General features: G+C 42.3%; 1 protein-coding gene across 6 annotated transcripts in view; it reads right to left on the bottom strand.

The window, feature by feature from the left end:
• GCNT2 (glucosaminyl (N-acetyl) transferase 2 (I blood group)) overlaps window positions 1-23,151 on the bottom strand; it is an 86,338-nt gene that overhangs the window by 33,858 nt on the left and 29,329 nt on the right. The window contains exon 1 of one of the 6 annotated variants that reach the window (XM_081057485.1): window positions 20,285-21,589. The exons of 4 other annotated variants lie outside the window; for them this stretch is intronic. In XM_081057485.1, coding sequence (XP_080913611.1) covers window positions 20,285-21,203 — 919 coding nt within the window. In that variant the 5' untranslated portion in view covers window positions 21,204-21,589. Of the gene's footprint in view, window positions 1-640; window positions 2,176-20,284; window positions 21,590-23,151 lie in introns of those variants that run through there. One more of the 6 variants, XM_081057484.1, reaches the window with a different exon arrangement.

The raw sequence follows: 23,151 nt of genomic DNA, 5'->3' as shown, positions 1-23,151 counted from the left end.
TCAACTCCAGCTAGAATCGCTCTGTGTATGTTTCAACTCATTGTTACCCATTCTTCTAGGCAATAAAATATCATACTAGATTTATTGAACCACGTCTCTTGAGACCTGAGTATTTTTCCAGGTCTTAGACTAGAGACAGTTCAGCTAGAGTGATAATTTGTAAACTATCCAAAGAGGATTCAGATTCTAAAAACAGCCCCATGAACTCTGAGCAACGATTTTGAGCATGAATGTAATACTGTGTAACACCCTCTGAATGAAATACTACCTATTTCAACTCGTAAGTTTCAGAATGCTGATGAAAAATATCAGTCTCGTTACGTTATAGCCGTGCGTGCGTGCTTATAGAGGACTACGAGAAGCATTCATTCCAAAAACTAAATGTTGGTAACTATGTGATGTATGATCAAAGGTTGTTTTGCCAGAGCTCCTATAGGTCAGCATATTTCTCAGATCACTGCACTGCATATAGTTATAAGACAATCAGAGCTGGCACTAAACTGGCACTAAAAAGCAACCAGACTAATAGTTTTCTAAGCATTTAAATTTTTTTTCAAATGAGTCAGTTCTCTAGAAGAGTTACATGGAAGCAAACTCAATCTATGAATAACAAAAAATGGTAACAGAAATTGGTACCTACCTGGAATCCTATTAAGTGTCACCCAGAAATGTTCATCAGGACTATAGGTATCTTTTGACCACTGTAGTAAATCAATGGCCCTTTTGTCATAGAAGATAAAGTTGACAAACTCTCTGGTAAGGGCCACATAGGCAGTGCCAAAGTAGATGGTCAGCTGATGTGGAGGTGAGGTTTTCAAAATATTAGTATTTTGCACAAAAGAGCCATCTTTGCCCAGGTGCTCGCGATGGACGTATTTGGTCCGACCTATTGCGTGAGCTGGAGGCAACACGCCTGGGGTAATGTTTTTTCCTTTAAATCCTTTCAGATACTGAACTATTTCCTTGTTGGTTTTCAGGGGGAAATCCTGCCCACAGGTGTTGACAGCGTACTTCCACGGAACCACCGAGGCCACCAGGTCTTTCAGGCAGTTCAGGTCGGCCTGGAGCCTGGAAATCCCTGCGTAGACCACAGCCTCTATCTTCGAAGCAATAAAAGCATTTTGGAAGCAACTCAGTAACTGCCACACTGATTTCTTAAACTCAGCTGTGGCTTTCTCATCCACATGAACACAGTAGACATTTTGGGGCATGTAGATAGCTCTGAAGAGCCTTTCAAACGTACCAAAGTCCTTATGGATGACCATGACATATGCCAAAGGGAACACCACTTCTTCTTCTGACAGGGGGCTTGTGATGTAGTGATTCTGGGTCAGGTACTCCTCACATGGGACGCTTCCCAAAGGTGATGTCAGTGTCTTGTCCCACAAAAAAGTTGACTTATCTTCTAATGCGTCCTTACAGGCATGTATTCCAGGATACCTTTCACTGGAGCTATTCAGCTTCTTTTTTGGCAGGCTTAATTGGGTATTATAATGCATCACAAAAATAACCACACTGAGCACAGTGAAAGCAAAAAGGTAATACTTCCAAAAGTTCATTATTTTCACTCCTTTGGGGGAAGGAACTTCTCTCCAGGGACGCAGAAATGATCAGTTCCTGAAGCCACAAGTGTGGAGAGGTTGAATGGACTTCTTGGGCCGGTCTTGAATTTCGACAGCTTCTCAAGCGGGCTTCCTTTTCCCGAGTCCTTTAATCCTCATTTATTTTCTGCTTCAATGCTGTGTCCATCCTCTTTGGCGGCGGCGGGAGAGGACATGCTTCTCTAACACGCACCGGTCTCAGGCCCCGAGCGCTGGATCCTGGCAGCTAGCAGGACGCGCTTTGCGGCGCTAGCCCAGCCCAGCCCAGCCCAGCCCAGCCCAGCCCAGCCTTCGGGAAGCCCGGCTTATTTGCATATGAAACGCAAGTGGTGGATCTTAGCAAATTACGTTCTGGAAAGGGATGACGAGTCCTTTTCTCTGGGGTTGAGTTTCTCTTCCTTAACCCCAACCCCCTTCCATCTAATCAATTCCGATCTGATCTCCCTTCTCTCCTCACGCTTTCCCCCAGCCCTTTAGAATAAGTGGTTGTACTTTCTCACGTCAGCCCCGCAACTTGCAAGCGGTCTGGAAACCGCAGCGCTTGAGACTAATGCTCCACCAGTTTACACTCTTCCTGTTTCTCCGCCACCTCTGTTCATTTCATTGTTATCTCTACCTCTGAGCACATACACAGATAAGGATAAACGCACTTGCAACATGTCTGAAGTACAAGATTATCAGCAGCAGAAAGTCTGGTGTTGAGAAGTGGTCCCTGGATTAAATCAGACAGTGTCTGGTGGTGTTACATAGCATATACGTGTGCGTGCAAGCAATGGGAAGAGGGAAATAAAAACTACACTCTTAGGGGCCTGGGATGAGGGCAGAAAGAACCTAGGAGTGACTTGTAACATTAAAGGGTTGGTGTGGATGACATAAATGAAATAAACACACCTTAGTTTGTGCGCCAGAGAGAAAGGTGATAGTCATTGTTCCCAGAGAGCAAAAGTTGGTTCCCATTTCACAGAGAGCTTCAGATAACTTGAGCTGTTGACACAGTATTATCTACAATATGTGAAGTGACTAGCCACTGGGTCTCTATATAAACATGAAATCTTTAGATTTGAGGTCATTTCATAGAACCCAAAGGATTCTACTTCCCTCCCAATGTCCTCTCCCACTTCCTTACCCTGAAGAAAGAACAAAAGCTTCTGGGCTGCAGTAAAATTCCTGGAAGTATCAGTCAGTGAAATTCTGGGGAGCCAGGAAGAGAAACCCAGCATGTCTGATCACATTACAGAGGGGCTCTCACAGCTCAGGTGTGCCAGGTGCCCTCCAGCACTCAGCAAATGTGGAGCACAATGCAGACTAATACAGGTGGTAAGGATGCTTCTAGGGGAGAGTAACCAGTCCAACTAAAAGATAAACAGTGGCAGCCACAGTGGGTGTGTTAAAAATGGCCTGCTCCCATTTCATTCCTACAGTCACCAGTGCTATCCTACCTGTCTGGACACGGTGTGGCAATTGGAGCAGCTGCCCCTGTTAGGAAAACATCTGGTGTATAATGCAGCAATCTCCTTGCCCCTTCCTATGGTAAACCACCCCTTAACTTCCTATAGTTCCCTGGATGAATGAATGGCAATAGTAGCATAGATGTGACATATTGATTTTGGAGATTGACCCAAAGAATTCGCAGGGATCTTAAAGATCACCTAATACAATGCTTTATCTTACAGGTGGGGAAATTAAGGCCAATAAAAATACTTTTTTTCAAAGTCATTCAGCTGGATGGAAGCCAGAGCCTTAAGTCTACAGTTCCATAGTCCAGATTCTGGAGCCAGTCTGATTGACTTCAATCCAGCTGGTCGCTAAATAGCTGTGTGTCCAGGGTAAAGTTGCTTAGCCTGCCTAAGCACCAGGTTCTTTGTCTGATGGAAAATAACAATAGTTGCTATTTCATATGGTTAAGAACATTAAATAAACATTAGCAATTTGTATCATTGTCATTTCTCTTTTGAAAAACATCCCACATCTCTGACCCTACTAATGAACAGATATTTTGATTTGTGTTCTTAGTAATGGAAAAGAAAAACATGTACTTTCTTCAGGCTTTCAAATGGGTTGAACTGGGTTATTCCCCCCTGGGTTATTTCCCAGGAGGGGAAATAGTAGGAATGTGATTATATAAAGAGAAGAACTGAATAGTCCATTTTGATGCCTTCCCTTCGGTATTACTAGAGCCACACCCTTTTCTGCAAAATACATCCTTGGCAGGACTTGTGGAGAACAGGAGGGGGAAAGGCTGAGGTGAGGCAAAGGGCTTTCAGTGCAGGTTCAGTCTGTGGGGGTGGGGGGCACGTTTCCCTTGAGCCTTGATCCTACAAGAGGGAGCTCCAGTGGAATGCCACTGCAAAGCAAAATCAACAAATCTTTAATCATGAGATTTAGTCAAAGCAGATTGCAGATGGGAGGGGTAGAGTGTATCATGACTTACAGTTCAGAACAGCAGTATCAAAAAAAACCCCAATACTTCTATAGTTTGTTCTGCCTTATTTACAACTGTTTAGATGAACAGCCTGAGATTAGAATATGATGCCTTTTTAGCAGTTGGCGCAGCAGGAGGTTTGTTTGCCTGGTATCTGTGGTAACTGAACAGGCACTGTCTTCCAGCAAATAATTGGGCAGGCTTAGCTATTAATTTCCAACCAGGACATTATTTCTGCTCTGTTCACTTCAGTTGTTTAACATATTGAAAACTGTCCTCAAGTGGACATTTTGTATCACTCCCTGCCTCTCTGCCCCAGGATTACGTTTATTGTCCAAACAAGGAGACTGCACAAGGAGAGCAGCTAGCAACACATAATCAGCTCAGCTCTACATGGAAATAAAAGGCTATGCTATCTGGGGGCTTTCCAAGACCTCAGTGGGATCTTTTTTCCCTGACAATCAGTTTGCATGAACCTTACATCCACACCAGCTGGGCCATCACACACAAAAATGAATGCTGGTTCTCTCAGAGGCACGGTTGGAACCTGGCCTGATTTGTTCCCAAGTCCTTATAGTTCTCTACCTCAGGTTGCTTCTTTTTGCATAATTATTAACTACTGAACCAAGGCCATGCTTTTGATGGGTCTCTCATGCCCATCAACTTTACACCATTCTGCTCCCCGTTTAAGGCTTTGGTTGCTACAGTCTAGCAACCTCAAACACTCTGGCCACAAGCGAGACACAGAAAGTAAATAAGAAAAGATCTCCCAGCAACCAAAACAGTGATCACATGTTGTAGGCTGGATTCACACACTCAAATGTGTACAGGCAGGTAAGTGAAAAAAGTAAGTGAAGCTGGTTAGAGGGAATGAAAAACAGGGCTGGTGAGTTCACAAGTGGCAGCTAACACTTGGCCAAGGTGTCATGGTCATGGAGGGAGAGTGGGGACCCTGGTGAAGAACCTGTGTCCCCCTAAAGCAAGCAGCTCCTTCTCAACGCCATGCTGTACCATAAGGCCAGTGCTGCCAGCTTTTCAGATATTTTAAGAGAAGTGAGAAATCTGAATTTTGTTTAAAAAAAAAATCTCAAACTCCTAAAATGTTATCAAGTAATTAAAAAAAATTTAAGACAGGAGCACACGCACATATTGCATCCTGAAGACTGCACCTTTGGTGTAAGCGTCAAAGGCTTACATTCCTTTTGAGGCTTAGCCTATTAACTCATAGTTTAGACACTACACCATCTTATATCATCTCAGCCCTAAGCAGGTAAGAAGTCACAGATCAGAAGAGGGAGGTAGAACTAGGAGATTCCGGCGCCATATTGTCAGCAATAGGTGATGGACTGAGAATGAAATAAACTCAAGAAAAATTCCAAAAGCAGATCAGTGCATGGTCACTCAATGAAAGGATAACTGTCATTCGTACAGCCTAATGATATTTCATTACTGTCTATCAATACCTCTAGCATCTGTAATTATCAAAAAAGTTAACATCTATGAAAGTGCTTGAAGACTGACGAGCAAGGCAAACATTGGGCCAATCAGATCTTCTTGGAAAACAAGCAGAGTCCTAACGTTTAGTGAAATAGAAATATGAACGTATGAATAGTATCTTCTCCATATATTCTGCATATTCTATTTAAAAAGGCATTCCTGAAACGTTTATTCAAAATAGTTTTTTAATTAACCATTTCGTGTACAAGGTAGGCTTTTAGTTATCTAGAAAATTCACAATTATGACAAAAATTTTTCCTAAAAAATGTTAGGCAAATATGTGTACCACATGATTCACATCAGCAGTGAACAGCACCTCTGTAAAGAGCCAGGTAGTAAATATTTTAGACTTCTGTGCCATTTGGTTTCTGAGGCAACCACTCAAGTCTGCTGCTATCGCATGAAAGTAGACATAACAATACTCCCTGTTAAAACTGTTTATGGGCATCAATGTCTCAATGTCATATCATTTTCATATCATGAAATAGTCTGCTTTTGATTTTTTTCCAGCCATTTAAAAATGTAAAATCATTCTTAACTTATGAGCAGTACAAAAAAAGACTAGCGTTAGCCCATGGACTGTATATAGTTTGCTGATCTCTGTTCTAGATTATAATCATGTTCCTCCAGGCCTAAATTTTGCAATATCAGAGTCTTTGCAGTCACCTGTAATTTCTGTATCTTTCCCAATGAAGAAATGTGAAATGAGGGAAAACAGTAATGTTGGTCATCCTTCTATAACCATCTGGGTTATAGCGCAGAACCCTGAACAATATGCCTAGGTGTCTTTTCTTCTATAAAATCGAGCTATTAAGAACAACAACTTCATGGAGTTCTTAAGATTTAAATTGGTTAGTACTTAAAAAGGAGCTTAGAACAATGCCTTGCACATAGAAAGTACTCAATAAATCTTACGGCATCTCTCTGTGTTGCCAATCTCAGCTTATCTAGGACCCAAACACTCTGTCCACCTTCCTAAGTAGGTTTAGAGAGGAACAGCTATGCTTCATTATTCAGAGTGGCCAAGACATGGAAACAACCAGTGTCCTTCGATATGGATGACTAGATAAAGAAGATGTGGTACATATATACAATGGAATACTACTCAGCCATAAGATGAAATACTGCCATTTGCGATAATATGGATGGATGGATGGATCTTGAGATTATCATGCTAAGTGAAATAAGTCAGACGGAAAAAGTCAAGAACTATATGATTTCACTGATATGTGGGATATAAAACTGAAAGCAACAAAGGAACAAACAAGACAAACAAGCAAGCAAAAACTCATACTAGACACAGACAACAGGATGGTGGTTATCAGAGAGAAGGGGGGTAGAAGGAGAGGTAGAAAAGCATAAAGGGGTGACTGAAAGAGAGTTGACTTCGGGTGGGGAACACACAACGCAATATACAGCTGATGTATTATAGAACTGTACACTTGAAACCTATATAATTTTATTAACCAATGTCACCCCAATAAATGTAATAAAATTAAAATAAATTTTTAAAAAAGGAACAGCTGTTCTTCAGGGGTCATTCTGTGCTGAAAAGATCCCCAAGCCCAGACAAGAGTCCTTCTCATTGGCAGCATCAGCCTCTGCTGCCTCTCCCCTCCCCAGAGCGGGAAGCTGTCCTTCATTCACAACTGCAGCCTCTTGAGCCTGTTTCTAATTGCATCCAACTTAGTTACCTCCTCTTCAGAGAGCCAGCCTGCTGGGGCACCCTACGGAAAGCTAATGGTAGAGACAATTCGCAGTATGGTGGTGATGTCCAAGGCTTTGGAGTAGGTTTTAAGATCTGGCTCTGCTGTTACTACCATGTTTCCCTGAAAAGACCTAGCTGGACCATCAGCTCTAATGAGTCTTTTGGAGCAAAAATTAATATAATACCCAGTCTTATTTTAATATAATACAAGACCGGTTATAATATAATATAATATAATATAATATAATATAATATAATATAATATAATATAATATAATACTGGGTCTTATATTAATTTTTGCTCCAAAAGATGCATTGGAGCTGATGGTCCGGCTAGGTCTTATTTTCGGGCAACACTGTGAGCCTGAGAAAGTTTCTTGGGATCACTGTGTCTTAGTTTCCCAATGTTTAAAAAGGAATAGTTTCTAGTCTCCCAACTGGTGGAAAGTAAACCAGGTGAAGAAGTCTTCTGTGTCTTCTCACCCTCCTATTCCACATGCTGCCACCCATGTCACCCCATTCTTCCAGGGTCACACTGCTTTTTCCTGCTTCCCTAGCTGCCTCCTTGGGGTAGCATGTTTCTTTCCCTCTTGTGGTTGATTGCCCAGATTTAACTCTAATTGCCCAAACAACAACAGACAAACCAAAACACCACAAAAATTTTACCTTTGGCTGTATTCTGTTAGATTTCCAGGAAAAGAAGAAATGACTCTTAGTCTTTCTATACAACTTTTCTGTTTCCAAATGTCTCCTTTGAGAAAAATGATTGCAAATTCATTTGCATGTCCAAGGTCTGTCCAAATCTGGATATTCTTCTGGTATCCTTCTCATACCCAAAACCGCCAAACTCCTCCACCCCCATATTTTTGAATGTTGAGTTGAAGTTGCAAGGGGATTGCACCGTATTTCTACTAAGAGACAGTATTTTATAATTCAACTGTTGGCAGAGATGAGTATCTTGAAGATACTCTTTATCTTCTGAACATTTTCAAACAAAGGAAAACAAAACCATCTTAAGGGGCCGGCCCAGTGGCTCAGGCGGTTAGAGCTTCATGCTCCTAACTCCAAAGTCTGCCGGTTGGATACCCACATGGGTCAGTAGGCTCTCAACCACAAGGTTGCCGGTTCAACTCCTCGAGTCCCGCGAGGGATGGTGGGCTGTGCTCCCTGCAACTAAGATTGAACACGGCACCTTGAGCTGAGCTGCCACTGAGCTCCTGGATGGCTCAGTTGGTTGGAGTGCATCCTCTCAACCACAAGGTTGCCGGTTCGACTCCCGCAAAGGTTGGTGGGCTGCGCCCCCTGCAACTAGCAATGGCAACTGGACCTGGAGCTGAGCTGCGCCCTCCACAACTAAGACTGAAAGGACAACAACATGCAGCTGAACGGCACCCTCCACAACTGATTGAAAGGACAACAACTTGACTTGGAAAAAAGTTCTGGAAGTACACACTGTTCCCCAATAAAGTCCTGTTCCCCTTCCCCAATAAAATCTTTAAAAAAAAAAAACCCATCTTAAAATAGAATGCTTTCCTCCAACTTCTAATTTTAATAGCCCTTTTAAATTGTTGACTCATTTTCAGTTTATTCAATCCACTGTCAAACTAGCTTCTTTCCCATAGAACCTGTCATTTACTTGAGTTTAGACAGTTTGTTAGGGCAGAAAGTATTTGGATAAATCCCAAAAAAGCAGATGTTTCTTCCGCTTTCTTAGAAATTAAAGCTAGAACAAATTTGCTGCCAAAATGTGTCCTGTGTTTGTACTTTGAAGAAAATCTTTGCATTTGATTTTCCCACTGCTTAAAGTGGCTTTAGATTCAGATTTTATATTTACCAATTCTTCCTTTTAGATGACATCTTTAAACATTATCCTTTCTCTGCAAAAACAATGGAAACAGACCAGGCTCAGTCCTGGTCTGCTTTGGGTAGGGCCCTCAGGGCCAATAGTGTAATTTTGATCACTATCCTTCAATGTGTCTTGAATGAGTTATAACCTACATAATTGAGTGGTTTTGATTATAATTTTTTCCAGTTCATTGATCTGTGCTGTTCTGTGGAACATAAATGTCTAGGGCACTAATTCTGATCTTGAGATGCCCTGGACTTTGGGAAGCTGAGCAGGAATGTGTGGTGGTAGAACTTAGGGTGACCAATTGTCCTGGTTTGCCTAGCAGTGAAGGGTTCCCTAGGACATGGGATTTTCAGTGTTAATAATGGAGGGTCCTGGGCAAACCAGGAAGAATTGGTCACCTTAGACACAATTGGTCCTGCCCACACATTGCTGAAAGATATACTGTCTAGAGGGGATTCAATAAATGATCAGTGTGGAAGGAAAAGAAATGTTTAAACCTGTGGTGACCTGCTGATCATCAAAAGTCTGCAAACTGTAATGCATGAAAACTCTACATGACCCTTCCCCAAACCACTGAGGCATGGGGACAAAATAGCTAACATTTGTGGTGTAGCTCTTCCTGAGCCTCAAAGAGTGCACTTAAACCATTCTAACTACACAGATGTTTGCCAGTAGATATAAGAATGCCTTAGCAACAACCTATGTAATAATGGGAGAACCTAAAAGGAGAATAACTGTATTAATGTTTACAATGTTAAGTGTGTCTAAAATCCCCTCCCTCCACACCACATGTGACTGGAGAGATCTTTCTGCAGAGGAGGGATTAATAGAAAAACATGGGGGCTCATGAATGGAAGTACTTATTTTAACATTTATAATAAAGGAAGCCAGAACATGTTAACTGATTTTACGGGAACAGCATAATCAGGGAACAGCATAATCAACCAGCCATTTGATCTCTCTGACTCTCAGTTTCCGAATTTATAGAACATTAGGATCGGAACTAGACGCTCCCTTAGGCTCCTTTCAGCACTAAGTGCTGTGATTACTACAGCTTCCGCACAGGATAAAGAGGAGGCTGTTATTACAGGAAAACTGCACTGAGGAGTGATGTTTAGATGGAGTAAGTGCATAGGAAAGTCCACAATGTGGCAGGGTAATTGACCCGAGATAAATCAGAAGGGGTGGACGTGAAGCGGCAGGTAGTTAGCTGACAGACCACAGTTTTGAGATAGCAGGAAGCAGATGGGGAGGTTTGCAGCCTCTCCAGGACACCACCCAGCACCTAGTCAGGACCTTGGGGTCCAGGGTGGGCAGTTTTTCCATGGGATACAGGAGGGCATTTGGAGTCCTAGGCAGGAGGCCTTCACTCTGTGGAACCACAAGAAGCTCAAAGAAGGAGTCCTGGCTTAACAGAGGAGAACATTACAGAATTTCAATGAAAGAGGAATTGTTCAGGGATTGGAGCGAAGGAAGGGGTGGTTAAAGAGGAGATAAGTAGGAGAGAGGACTGGTGAGGACAACCTGAGTGTCTCCAGCTTGCTTAGTGAGGATGACAGTTTTATCCTCGGATGTCTTCATGGTTAAGTTCTGATGTTTTAAATCTGGCTAATGAGGAAGATTATGGGGAATGGGTATCATCCACTCATTTTCTGAAAATATGGCACTAAAGTAGATACAGGGTAAATCTATTTGGGGACAACCTTCTGCCACTCTCGGTTTTGTTCAAAAGCATCTCAAAAAAGAATGCCACATACCGTGTGGGTCAGAAGATGAGAGAAAGAGAGGCCTGTAAGTGGCTCTGGCATTGAGAAATCCCCTTAAGAAATTGTTAGTTAGGAAATTAATCAGTATTATTACCTGCTGCTTTGGATTTAGCTTTCGAAGTTTACAAGTTGCCCACTCTGAATCTCAGGGGGGAAAAAAAATCACCAAAAATTTTAGCAGGGTCATCTGTTTCACCAAAGGACAGATGAATTCCATCACAGAAGCAGCCTTATAAAAACCCAGATTGTTTTTTTAAGCAGGGGCCTCTCTGCTTTTGGGCTGTTCTTTTCCTTCTTTGGTGCAGTCAGAGACCAGTTTGGTAAGCTCTCCACATAGCATGGTGGGCCTCAGCCTGAAGCACAACCTGGCTTGAGCTGGTGCTGCCCCCAAAACCGAGAACCCCAAAGATGACCCAGATGCTTTGGAAAAACTGGGGGAAAGAGAATAATCCCATTGCTGTTGACCTGAAGCAGAAAGGTCTTCGGGAAATATCCTGGGAAAACTGAACATGGTTAGAAGATGCTGGCTGAAGCTGACCCCTCAGGACTTGGCAGGGGAATCTGGACTCGTGTGTGTGTGTGTGTGTGTGTGTGTGTGTGTGTGTGTGTGTGTTGATGGGGGTGGTGGTGGAGGAGGAGGTGGTGATTTGCGGCTGACTGCTGCCCAGTCCTGAGGAGCACATTAAAATTTATTTCCATCTGACTCAATTCAATAAAGATTTGTTCTTATCCCACTGGATGCTCGCTATGCTGCTAAAAATATAAAAGACCCCGAAGAGATTATAGTCCAGTCAGGGAAATGTGATATTTACCATCATAATTATAATGCAGAGAAGATTATAGAATGACATAAAGGAGTTACAACAAAGGTTTACAAGGGTATACAGTTCAGAAAAAACAAAGGATCAGGAAAAGTTCCATAAATGACCACCATTGAATGCAGGTCTATTGAAGTTATCATTTAAATCAGAGAGATGGAGGGGATTGGCCGAAATAAAGAGAATGACATGCAGAAAAGTACCAAAAACAGGAACACAGGCATGCTTTTTTTTCTGGAATGTTTGCTTTCAGGGAAAGCAGCAGTGGGGATTGATAGTGAGGTATTATCAGTGATATCCGACAGGGATATGTTGATATCCAACATGCTATGTGGAGAGTTTATACTAAATAATTCACTAAACTGTTGAAACTCACTGAAGATTTTGGGATTGAGAAGTTATTCTTAGAGCTATGCCTTAAAAAGAAAAATATGTCAAGAGTGTTAGAACGGTTTGAACAGAGAGAGCTGGGCCAGAAAGACCACTTGGAAGGGTCCAACAATCCACTTGAGAAGCACGATGGCTGGAATTAGAGCAATGGTGATGGGAACAGGGAGGGTGATATGCGCTAGAAACCTATCTCAGACAGAATGTGCAGAATGTGCTGATTAGATATGAGGGCTGCACGAGGAGAAGCTGGCTGAGAGGATGGCAGTGCCAGTCACGGAGATCCTGGATAAGTGTGCTGGTGAGGAGTAGGGAGGTGGCATGGGGAGTACGTCAGCAAGTGCAAGGGGAGCCTCAGGAGAAGATATCCAAAAGACAGGGAGGAATGTGGGAGAGGGCCTGAGAGCATGATGGAGCGTTGTTCTTCATCAGTACAAAAATGGGGCTGAGCTGTGGACGTAAATGAAATCACCAAGGGAGAAAGAACAGTAAGAGCCAAAAAACAAACTGAGGAAAGACTCAAGGGTGGGGGCAAGGGGAGAGTGCGGGGCGGGGCGGTGTTCACTGAAAATTTAAATTTCCTTAATTCTGATTTTCACTGAAAAGAGTGGCTCTAAAATCAACTTTTACCCAAGTCTTTCAATTCAATAGTTGGTAACCAAGAATATGAAAAGAACAGAATTATCTATTTTAAAAAAACTTTCTCAAAGAGGGGTTACATAATAAAAGCAATGGCCTTTAGCACATTTGGCAACATGATAGCCTTTTCATAATGCTGGAAGTTGTAGCTGAAAGTCCTATGACAAAGTCAAAGTTCTACGACAAAGTGTTGTTCAAAGGCTTCAGTCTTTGATAATTATGTCTTTGTAGCACATTGAACCTCTCTGCCTCTCTAAGGAAAAACTATTTTTAAAAAAAGAGAGATTCTATGCATTGCATTATGGATAAGGGACAGAACACTGAAGTAAAATGATCTGAATTTGTGCACTGACTTGGCCAATTACTAGCCATTTTAAAAATTCAACACATATTTAGAGGTCAGGTTGCAAGGTCAGTGTATAAAAGAAAACAGCATACAGTCAAAATTCCTCTGGAGGAAACTCTTGGGAATGTGCCATGTTAAAATGACACAGTCTCCAAATTTCCAACACGGCCAGTTTTCCCTTTAATCTTAGTCCAGATGGTGGTTTCTTCTAATGAGCACCAGATGAAATAGTTGGCTCATACTAAGCAGCTATGTTATGAGATGCGCACTGTATCTTTACATTCATGATCTGTGGGAGCCAAGACCCAGCATGGGAAATGGCAGAATCCAATTCACGCTTACTCCAGACTCCAGACGTGTTGGATGGAGCAGAGGGCAGGGTGGGATGGCCGACACCATTTGAACTTACATACAGTGTGCGTGTGTGGGTATGTGTGTGTACAGTTGAGTTTGTGCAAGTCAAATGAATAGAAGCCGAGACTGTTGTATTGAGCACTGTTCACGTGCCCGGGGTTGTGCTGGGTATAAGGAAAACAAAAATTAGCAGGTGCAGGTGCTCCCCTTGAAGCTCAGTCTAGAAGCCACGAGCAACACAAGCACAGCATTACAAGACTAAGAATAAGACAGTGTAATGCAAGTGGAGTGAGTCCATAGGAGCAAGAGTTAGGAAAGGCTTTTTGAAGAATGCGACTCTAAGCTGAATCTTAAAAGAAAAGCACATATTAGCCAGATGAGGGAGGAAGAGCACTCCAGAGCATCCTGGCAGAAGGACTGGCGTGCCTCGAGGCAGGGAGGGTGGAAGTGGCACATTTGGAACCCACAAGCCACGCAGTAGAGAAGGAGTGCAGTATGGGATGGGGTACATAGTGAGAGAAGGTGCTGGAAAGGCCAAGGAGCCAGATCATGGGGAGCTCCCTGAGCCTGGTGAAGGGGTTCAGATGTTACCCTAGGGGTGATAGGGATCTATAAAGGTTTCCAAGAAGGAGAGAGATGTGATCACGAGATCAAAGTGCATTTTTACAAAGGTCATCCTGTCACTGTGGAGAGTGGGTTTAAGCAGGCTGAGAATGGAGCCTGGAAAGTAGTCAGAGAGAAATCAGATCATTATAGGAAAGAGATGAAGAGAGATGGATGGCGGCCCCAGAAATGGAGGGGAGGCCCAAAGCCTGATCCAGTTTATTGACAATTTACTCTGTACCTGGCACTGTGCCAAACACTTGCACACATTCCGCTGTTTCTGCCAATAATCCTCTAAACAAGGTTCTGCCAGATCATGTCACCCCTATAGCCTTCGCACAAGGGTCTTGCCTACCTCATGCGAGGTCCAGCCCTCACCCTCACTCATTCAGCCACAGCCACAGGGCTGCTTTTCTGGCTCCTGAACACAGGGGCTCTGGCTCACCTCAGGGCCTTTGCACGCCCTTATTCCTCCGCCTGAAACTCTTTCCCAGGTGGATGGCTGGCTGGTTCTCACACAGGAAGTGCAGTTTGTGTGCTACTTTCACCAAGAAGTGTCCCTTGATCCACCCCCATTTAAAGTAGGTCCTTCTGTACCAGCCTGCGTTTTCTTTTTTTCTGCCTGCATTTTCTTCATAGCTACTTACCATAATTTTAAATTATCTTATCTGTCTACTTTTCATTACCTGTCTCCCACTTCTAGAATATATGTTCCATGACAGGAGGGGCCTTATTTGTCTTATTCACTACTATAAACCAGTACCTACTGCCATGTCTAGTGATTCATAAATATTTATTAAATAATAACAACAATAATAACAATAGTAAAAACTAACACTTAAAATATGTGCCAGGCATGGGTCCAACTGATTTAAACCTCACGTATGTGATATAAATATTATTTTCTCCATTTTGTAGATGGAAAACTGAGGCCCCAAATTTAGGTAACTTGTCCAAGGTCACACAGCTTGTAAATGGCAGAAGAGGGATTCAAATTCAGGCAATCTGCCTGCAGGATCCATGCTTTCAACATCCATGCCACACCACCACTCTAAAGCTGAGCTTTACAAAGGTCAGGTCACGTGGCTGGTGATGGAAGAGTGATTTGCAATCTGGTTCTCTCTGACTCTGGAAGCCAAGCTTCAGGGAAGGACAAATCAACAGGGGTTGGATGGTGAGAAATAGGAAGTGAGAGAAGCCAGCCTAGAGGTCTGAGCTAACAGAGGATGGTGTTGAATTCAGGGACACATGAGCTGAGATATGAGTGTGTAGGATTTGAGGTGTCCATTGCTCACATTCTCTAATGTGCTTCATATTTGTAAAATGTGGAATTATGTACCAACCAGATAAAATATTTGTGAAGGTTAAACTGAGATAATGCAGACCCACAGGCAAATGTTCAGTAAACATTAGTTCCCTCATCTTTCCTGTACCTTCTGCTCACATGAAAAAGCCAAAAGTTTGGGGGAAATGGGCTAAATATCAAGATGGCATAAGGAACAAGAGAGAACATTCTTGGGTGGGTCCAATTATAGACTCATTCTATAAACTTAATAAGTCTTAGAATTAGCTAAGTTTCATCTTTCTGAACACTTATGTTGCAATAATTAAGAACTTGTAAAACTAGGTCAATTTAATCTAAATGTATAAGTCTTAACTCTTCTTCCCCTAGATATTTCTTTTTATTCTTACTTCTTGCTAGGTATATGTAATATTTGTCTTTGGACAAGTCACATATTTTAATCTTAAATTTTCTCATCTGCAAAATTGGAACAATAGTCCTCCTCTTACAGGGTTCTTATAAGGATTAAAGGAGCTAATGTATAAGAAATCCTTTTGCAAACTAAACACTATCCAAAAATAATAAAGGAACATTATTAAAAATGTTTTTATGAGGAAAAAGCGGTATGCTTGTTGAGATCATGCCACTTTCCACAAAGATAATTCAATTAGTATTCCCCAAGTTAAAATAGCTCAAGTGCTTCAAGCTACATATCACATTAAATCTTGCCCCTCTGATATCATGTGGAGATGGTCAAAGCCACTCTGCCTGCAGGACAAGGAACCATCTTGCAGTGAGCCTTTGCTTTCATCTGACCAGCATCACTCCACCGCTGCCGCGTCTCCTAACCCCTAGCTCTGGTGTGGGAAAGCAGCCCGAGAAAGGCTAGTCAACATTCTTCATCCCCCTGATTTGTTTAGGGATAGGGATGTGAGCCAAGCAGAACCAATCTGAGAACTCCCCTGAGCTGTTGCTGGAACTCTTAGGCAAAAGACTTTCCTACCCCCCAGGAGTGCCAGCTGTCAGAACCAAACACCTGGAGCTACTTCTGGCCTCCTCTGACACCATATGGGGAGCACCTGCCTCAGTGAGGCCAACAGAGAGGCAGAGAGATAGAGTGACCAAGTCGTCCCAGTTTGCCTGGGATGTTCCTGGTTTTAGCACTGAAAGGCCCATTCCCAGGACCTACGCTGGGCAAACAGGGATTGTCGGTCTCCCCACAGAGAGACAACCTGGCCAAAAAAAGTCCTGAATATATTGTTCCAACCTTTGATCCAGCTTCATTTGGAGCCCCTCCTTGAAAATCTTAATTCCGTGACTAAGTTCTAGTCTGTTTAAGCAACTTTGAGTTGCATTTCTGTCACTTACAACTTACAGAGTCGTAACACACTCCCAAAGAATGTGCATATATAAATAAAACTCCAAGTTAAAAAAGCAAAATAAAATAAAGTAGGAAACATGCTATTTTTAGAATTCAAAAAGGAGGAAATGTGATCATGTGGTCACTTCTGAGGTTGAGATAATTTGTTTGACAAAGGAGCTCTGAAAAAAATGTATACAAAAATGGAAAAAGGAAGAGAAGCAAATGAAAACATTCTTATGGAAGAAAAATATCATGGCATGAGAAAGGTCAGAGTACCGCGTGAGCAAAAATTCAAAAGAACAAACTTGTGCAGTGAGAGGGAAAAAAAAGCAGCTGAAGCCAAAGCATGTAGCAGCTTGGCCTTTTCATTAGAGATGGATCTGACCTGAAGTGGGACAACAGGACAATTTAGCCATAGGAACAGACTCCAAAAATCTAGACCATCTGCAGCAGCTTCTGCAGATGCTAAACAATTTGACAAGATTTAAAGCAAAAATCTAAATGACCTCTGGCACTCCTCCCTGGGGTAGGTAGGTAAAAGAAAATGCTAGAGGAATAACCAGAAAAGCTAGAGAAAATGGGCTTTTCTTAAGGTGCCACAGTAGCAATGATTACAAATCTGAGAAGGTAAAAAATGTAAGCGGGCACCAGAATTCAGGGTGAGGCACTGCTAGCAGAGCCTGGTGCTCTGTAGTATGAGTCAAAGAAATGTGTGCTCCTAGACAGTGCCCTTTGAGAATATGGCCAGAGGGGGAGGTGTAGACAATCTGTCTGTACAAAAGCCACAAAGGATGGAATGACAGCCACTCTGTCTGGTCTCCCCTGAAAAAGGATATGAGACTGGGGCTCCCAAGGAACTCCTTCTGGCCCCTCCATTTCTTTTTTGAATGCAGTATGGAAAAAGCCTAAGGGTAGAAAACCAAGGGAGAAGTCATTTCCTTAATAGAAAGACATTAAAACAAATTGTGAAGACGTGATTTAGTGCTATCTCTATAAATATACTTTCTATGGAATCCCACCAATTTTAAGCTATTTTCACTTCGTTTTCTGGTATCTCATCATAGGGTTCTAATCATTGCCTTGGTCATATTACGCTTGTGGATGTTGGGGGAACCTGATATGCCTATGCAGGGTCTTTCTAACAAAAACACTTTAGAATATTCAGGAGAAAGAGAGAAGGAAAGTTTGAGGAAGGAAGGTATGGCACTCACTAGCCTTGCCTATTTGCAAAAAAAAATTTATGCTATATTTACTGAAGAACCTTTCCCCTTAAAACATGGTATTGAAAAATAGAAGAGCTGATCTAGTTAAAGCGTGTCTGGTAATAAAGAAGCAGGTTCACACACCAAATCTTAAATCACAGAGAATGCGCAAGTGTAGAACCACTGGACTTCCTTGATTTTACACTGCCTTTGAAGATGATAGTCAACACTGGGCTAGTGTGTTTGATGATTTCTTTTCTTTAACTTACTTGTAATACAGGAAGGCCCCACCTGTAAGCAGGATATCCTGATGCTGCTGTCTCCCTGAACCAGGGTGGCGTCTAGAGTCTAAGAAAGTTAGGAGGCAAAGCCCTAGGAAATGTCACGTTATCTTGCAAAGCTTGCCTTCCAGAATCAGACCCGACAGCCCACTGACATGGCCAGGCCGTGCTCACCTGCCTCCCAGGAGAGATGCTCTCTTGGCAGAGAGCTCACCTCCAGTTTCTTACAAGGGAAATGGAATGCATTCACCAGAACTAATTGGCAACTCGGAGTCCAGACTCACCAGCATTTCCACCATTCTATAAATTCCAGGTAGTCGTGTGCTGGGTATTTATGTGCTTCTGGGAATTATGTCTTCTGCAAAGAAAAGCATGTGTAGGAATGAAAAGGGTCTTCCTACCTGTGCCCTCATTTTGTGGCTAGAAGATTTGAGGTTCCAAGAGATTACGTGATTTACATGGGGTCATACTGTTGCTATGACAGGGCAGAAGTCAGTGTGCCACACTGCAAACCTATAGCAAAAATGGTTTTCTCTCCTGCACCGATCTAAGTACCATTCTCAGTCTCCCACCTTGTCTATTTCACTAAGTCTGGAAAGGAGAAGGGGGGTAAGGAAAAAAAGAGGGCAGCTGAAGGTTTGTTTTTTCCTTGATTTTCTTACACTGATTTGACATTGATGAGACTGACTGTCCTTTTTTCAAAGTATCCACAGACACTTAACACTAACCAAAACCCAGGTTTTTCTTTTTTTAAAAAAAAAACAACAATCCAGGCTTCTGATAAGTTACGAAAATATCTTTGTCTCAATACAATATCTAAGGAACCATGTGGCTAGACCCAAACATTTACAAATCTTAAGGGAATAGTGAAAAGAGGGAGGAAATAAATATTTAACTATGAAAATCAGCCTCTAAGTACCTAAGACTCACAAATGAGATGCCAATGATGGAAATAATAGACAAAAAGTGAAAAAATAGTGGTCGTGGGGAGACGAAAGTCATGAAAGAGAGAGTGAACAGGACAGGAGCCAGTCCTGTTCCCCAGGCCAGTAACCCTGGGATTCAGAGCCCAAACACAATATTTTCCAGAGAAAGCTGGTGTGTTTATCGCCCAGCAGGCACTGCCCTGCAGCCTGAGAGCACCTACCAGTGTTTCCAACTTGGCAGTCCCCCAACAACCAGAACAATGATTGCTTTTCTCTTGCTATAATAATGCTGTCGAGTTCATCAGAGATCCATTTTGTATTTTTCATTGAGTCCAAAGCCTGTATTTCCTTCAGAAGAAATCCTATCGTGTTTTATATAGTTTTAAAATAATAGAGCTGCTCCATTAGTAAAGGTAGAAACGTTTTTATGAAAAAGAACAGAGTATCTCCTAGAATCTCATTATTTATCTGAAGTAAAAAAATACGTGTGTGTGTGTATATATATATATATATATATATATATATATATAAAACTCTACACCTATGATATGATGTATGCATGAGTCCAAATATTTCTTAGCTCACTGAGTCAGGGAGACCAGTGTGGTGCCATAGTAAAGCCTTATGCTTTGTCATTCATTCATTCATGCACCTAATATATATTTATTGAGCATTACTATGTGTTTGAGCATTGAAGGTACGTCAGTTAACAACACAAAATGACCCAACTTCATGGTGCTAATGCAGAGATGGCCAAGAACAAACCCATGCAAATACGTTAATATGATAATTCCAGGTAAATGTAAACTCTTTGAAAAGAAAACTGGGTGGGGTGGTCAGCTGAGAGACATCTGGCTGATAAGAAGGAGACTGAAGGTAGGCAGGAGAATGAACAATGCAAAGGCCCTGGGGTAAGAGCAAGTTTGACAAATTTAGGGGAAAGAAGGAACTCCAGTGGGAATTGAGACAATAGTGTCTATTGTGGGTAAGATTTAATAAGATGATAAATGAAAAGAACATGATGAACTACAGAGCAATACCACTGAAAGGTATTGTATGGCTGTGCTGGAAATCACAGTATCACATAGAAAACATCATTCTGCATTTAGAAAGGATTAGGGTGAAAACTACATATTTCAGTTTTCATCTTCTACTTCACATAAAAAGGAGCAGGCTCTCAAAAAGCCCTTCCAAGTATGGCCCATCGTCATCCTGTGAAATAAGGGATCTCACATACCTGGGATCCTGTTGAGCGTCACCCAGAAATGTTCATCAGGACTGAAAGTGTCTTTGGACCACTGGAGCAAATCAACAGCCCGTGGGTCCTGGAGAACAAAGTTGGTAAACTCTCTTGATAGAGCAACATAGGCAGAGCCAAAGTAAATGGTTAGATTGTGGGGAGGCGGCGGCTTCAGAGTTGTGGTTCTGATCACGTACGAAAGCTCTTTGCCCAGGTGCTCACGATGGACGTATTTGGTCCGACCTATTGCGTGAGCTGGAGGCAGCACCCCTGGGGTAATGTTTTTCCCTTTAAATCCTTTCAGGTAATGAACTATTTCCTTGTTGGTTTTCAGGGGGAAATCTTGCCCACAGGTGTTGATGACGTACTTCCAAGGGATCTCCGAGGCCACAAGATCTTTGATGCAGTTCAGGTCGGCCTGGAGCCTGGAAATCCCACCGTAGACAACTGGCTCCATCTTGGAGGCCAGAAAAGCATTTGGGAAGCAGCTCAGTAATTGCTCCACTGCCTCTTTAAATTCAACTGTGGCTTTTTCATCCACATGCACGCAGTAGACATTCTGGGGCATATAAATTGCCCTGAAGAGCCTTGCAAATGTATCGAAATTGTGATGGATGACCATTATATACGCCAAAGGAAATTCAACTTCTTCTTTAGATAAGGGGGCCATGATATAGTGGCTTTGGGTCAGGTATTCTTTGCAAGAAGACTTCTCATATATCATTAGCTTGTTTCTCCATAGGAAAGGTGTTTTGCCTTTGATAAAGGATGTGCAAACTTGAGTCAGCATCAAAGCGTCTGAATTATTCAGCTTCTGGAAGCTTTGCTCACCCCCAAAACTGAACACACAGAACACGATAAAAATGATGACACAAGAGACAGACACTATAAAGAGGTAACGCATCGATGAAGACATACCTCGAAGAGGAGCGAGATTTCAAAGACCGTGAAAATCCGTGAGTCCTTTCCCAAACTTACTTTTTTCTCTGAGTTCGTATTTTGGTACATGCTCCAGTCATTCCTACCCTGAAGGAGACGCTGTGAATTTATTCTGTTTCATGCCGAGAATCCAGCTGCTGGCTCTGTCCCCATGCTGATATTAGCAACTGATCCCGCCTGTTCTCTGCCTCTCTCAAACCTCCTTTGTCTAAATCCCAGTAGCAGGTTGCTTAAGCCCAGCCTTTATCCCTCCCTCTGCCTCCCTGCTTACATCTGCGAGCTGTTTCACTTAAACTCTGGTAACTGCGTTTCCCCTGCAGATTTAGTTTCTCCCATCTCTTTTCTTTCATGCCCCAAGCTTCCCGCCACACCACACCCCCTCCTTGTTATTGTCATTCAGGGAATTTGTACAGTGAAAGCCAAAGTTGAAATAATGTGTTCTGGCAGACAAGCATTTCCTGCTAGTCATCCGACAGGCTGTGGCACTCATTCCCTCTCGTCGGTCATGGCAGTTATCCACAACCTGGTCCCTCGACTCTTCCAGTACAATCCACAGGATATAACATAGCTTTACTCTCAAATATGCTGCTTTAATCAAAAGAAATGACTGAAGTGACTAGTAAAATAAACCTCATCCATCCTGGCTCCTTTGTGAAGCTTTGCTGCCCCACCCTACCCTGTTCTAAAACAAGAGGTTGCAGGAGTTCCAGTCCTAGGGGATCTGAAATGGCAGCGATCCTGGTCCTGTGACTTTGAGATTAGGTGACAGCCCCCCTCCTCTCATTTCCAGCATCCACTGTGGGGCCTGTCATAGAATATTGGAGTCAAAGGAACTAGTTCCTAGCTATATCCTGGATTTAGATGAGATCTTAAGGTTTCAGAATTTGAAGCCTTAGGGTTCAAATGCAAAGAATTTGAACCCTGGCCATAAATGATGTTTAGATTAGGAGATCTTGGGGACATTCAGGTCTTAACCACCCAGAGAACATCATCTAATACTCAGGGAGGTGCTTTATACCTGCCCAGTTAAGCTTATCAACCACCCAGGAAATAAATGTCATTTTCCCCTATTTATAAATCATACTGTTTTGGCTAAAGAGTACTAAGCTCTTCCACTTAGAAGATTCTCTTCTTCAACTTTTCAGTTTTCCACCAGTTACTTTTTAATAGATTAATATATTTTATATAAAATATACGAAGTACTGAATGCCTTCCCACGTCTCTCCACTATCTATCTGAACCTAACACTCCACCCTATGGCAATTAACTCACACAGGACAGTGAGCCCCACTCCACCCCATGAAGAAATAATGTTCTCTCTCCTTCCTTTTGAACAGTCTCTACCCTGTTATTAATGGACAAAACAATACAGGTGTGCTGACTTCTTGCTTTCAGCACAGGTAGGCAAAGCAGGGTTACCTGCCGTGATTCTAGGCAGCCCACTCCACCCGAATGGCGTACAGCTTCCTGAGCGCACTTCAGGTTTTCATTCTTCTCGTTTGCATTGTTCCCATTGTCCATTCTTACAGGTTGGATATTATTTTCCCCTCTCCCTTACAAAATTCTCCTCATTCTTCAAGACCCATCAGAAATAAACTCTATGTAGAACCCACCTTTGGATTTGTTGGCAAAGTGGAAAAAGAAAATGCAGCCATTACATAGATAAAGCAGATCAGTCTCATTCTTAGTGTTTCCAGGAAGTACAGCGAAGAAAATGATCATGGAAAGTTCATTACCAAGCTTCTTTTTTCCCCCCAGATCATACCTTTAAATGTTAGGTTATTATATATTCTGTTTCAAAACAACAGGATAGTTTCAGTATCGAATTTGGCAATGCCTTTTTGCTTGAATGAATATTAAAATATTTATAGTTTGACAAAATGTTCAGGGTACAGATACATAATTAGGCCAACAGAGGCCTAATT

Source organism: Rhinolophus hipposideros (genome assembly GCF_964194185.1).
Source record: "Rhinolophus hipposideros genome assembly, chromosome: 8".
NCBI lineage: Eukaryota > Metazoa > Chordata > Mammalia > Chiroptera > Rhinolophidae > Rhinolophus > Rhinolophus hipposideros.
Note: the sequence above shows the minus strand (reverse complement) of the source record. Positions and strands in the feature narration are given on the sequence as shown.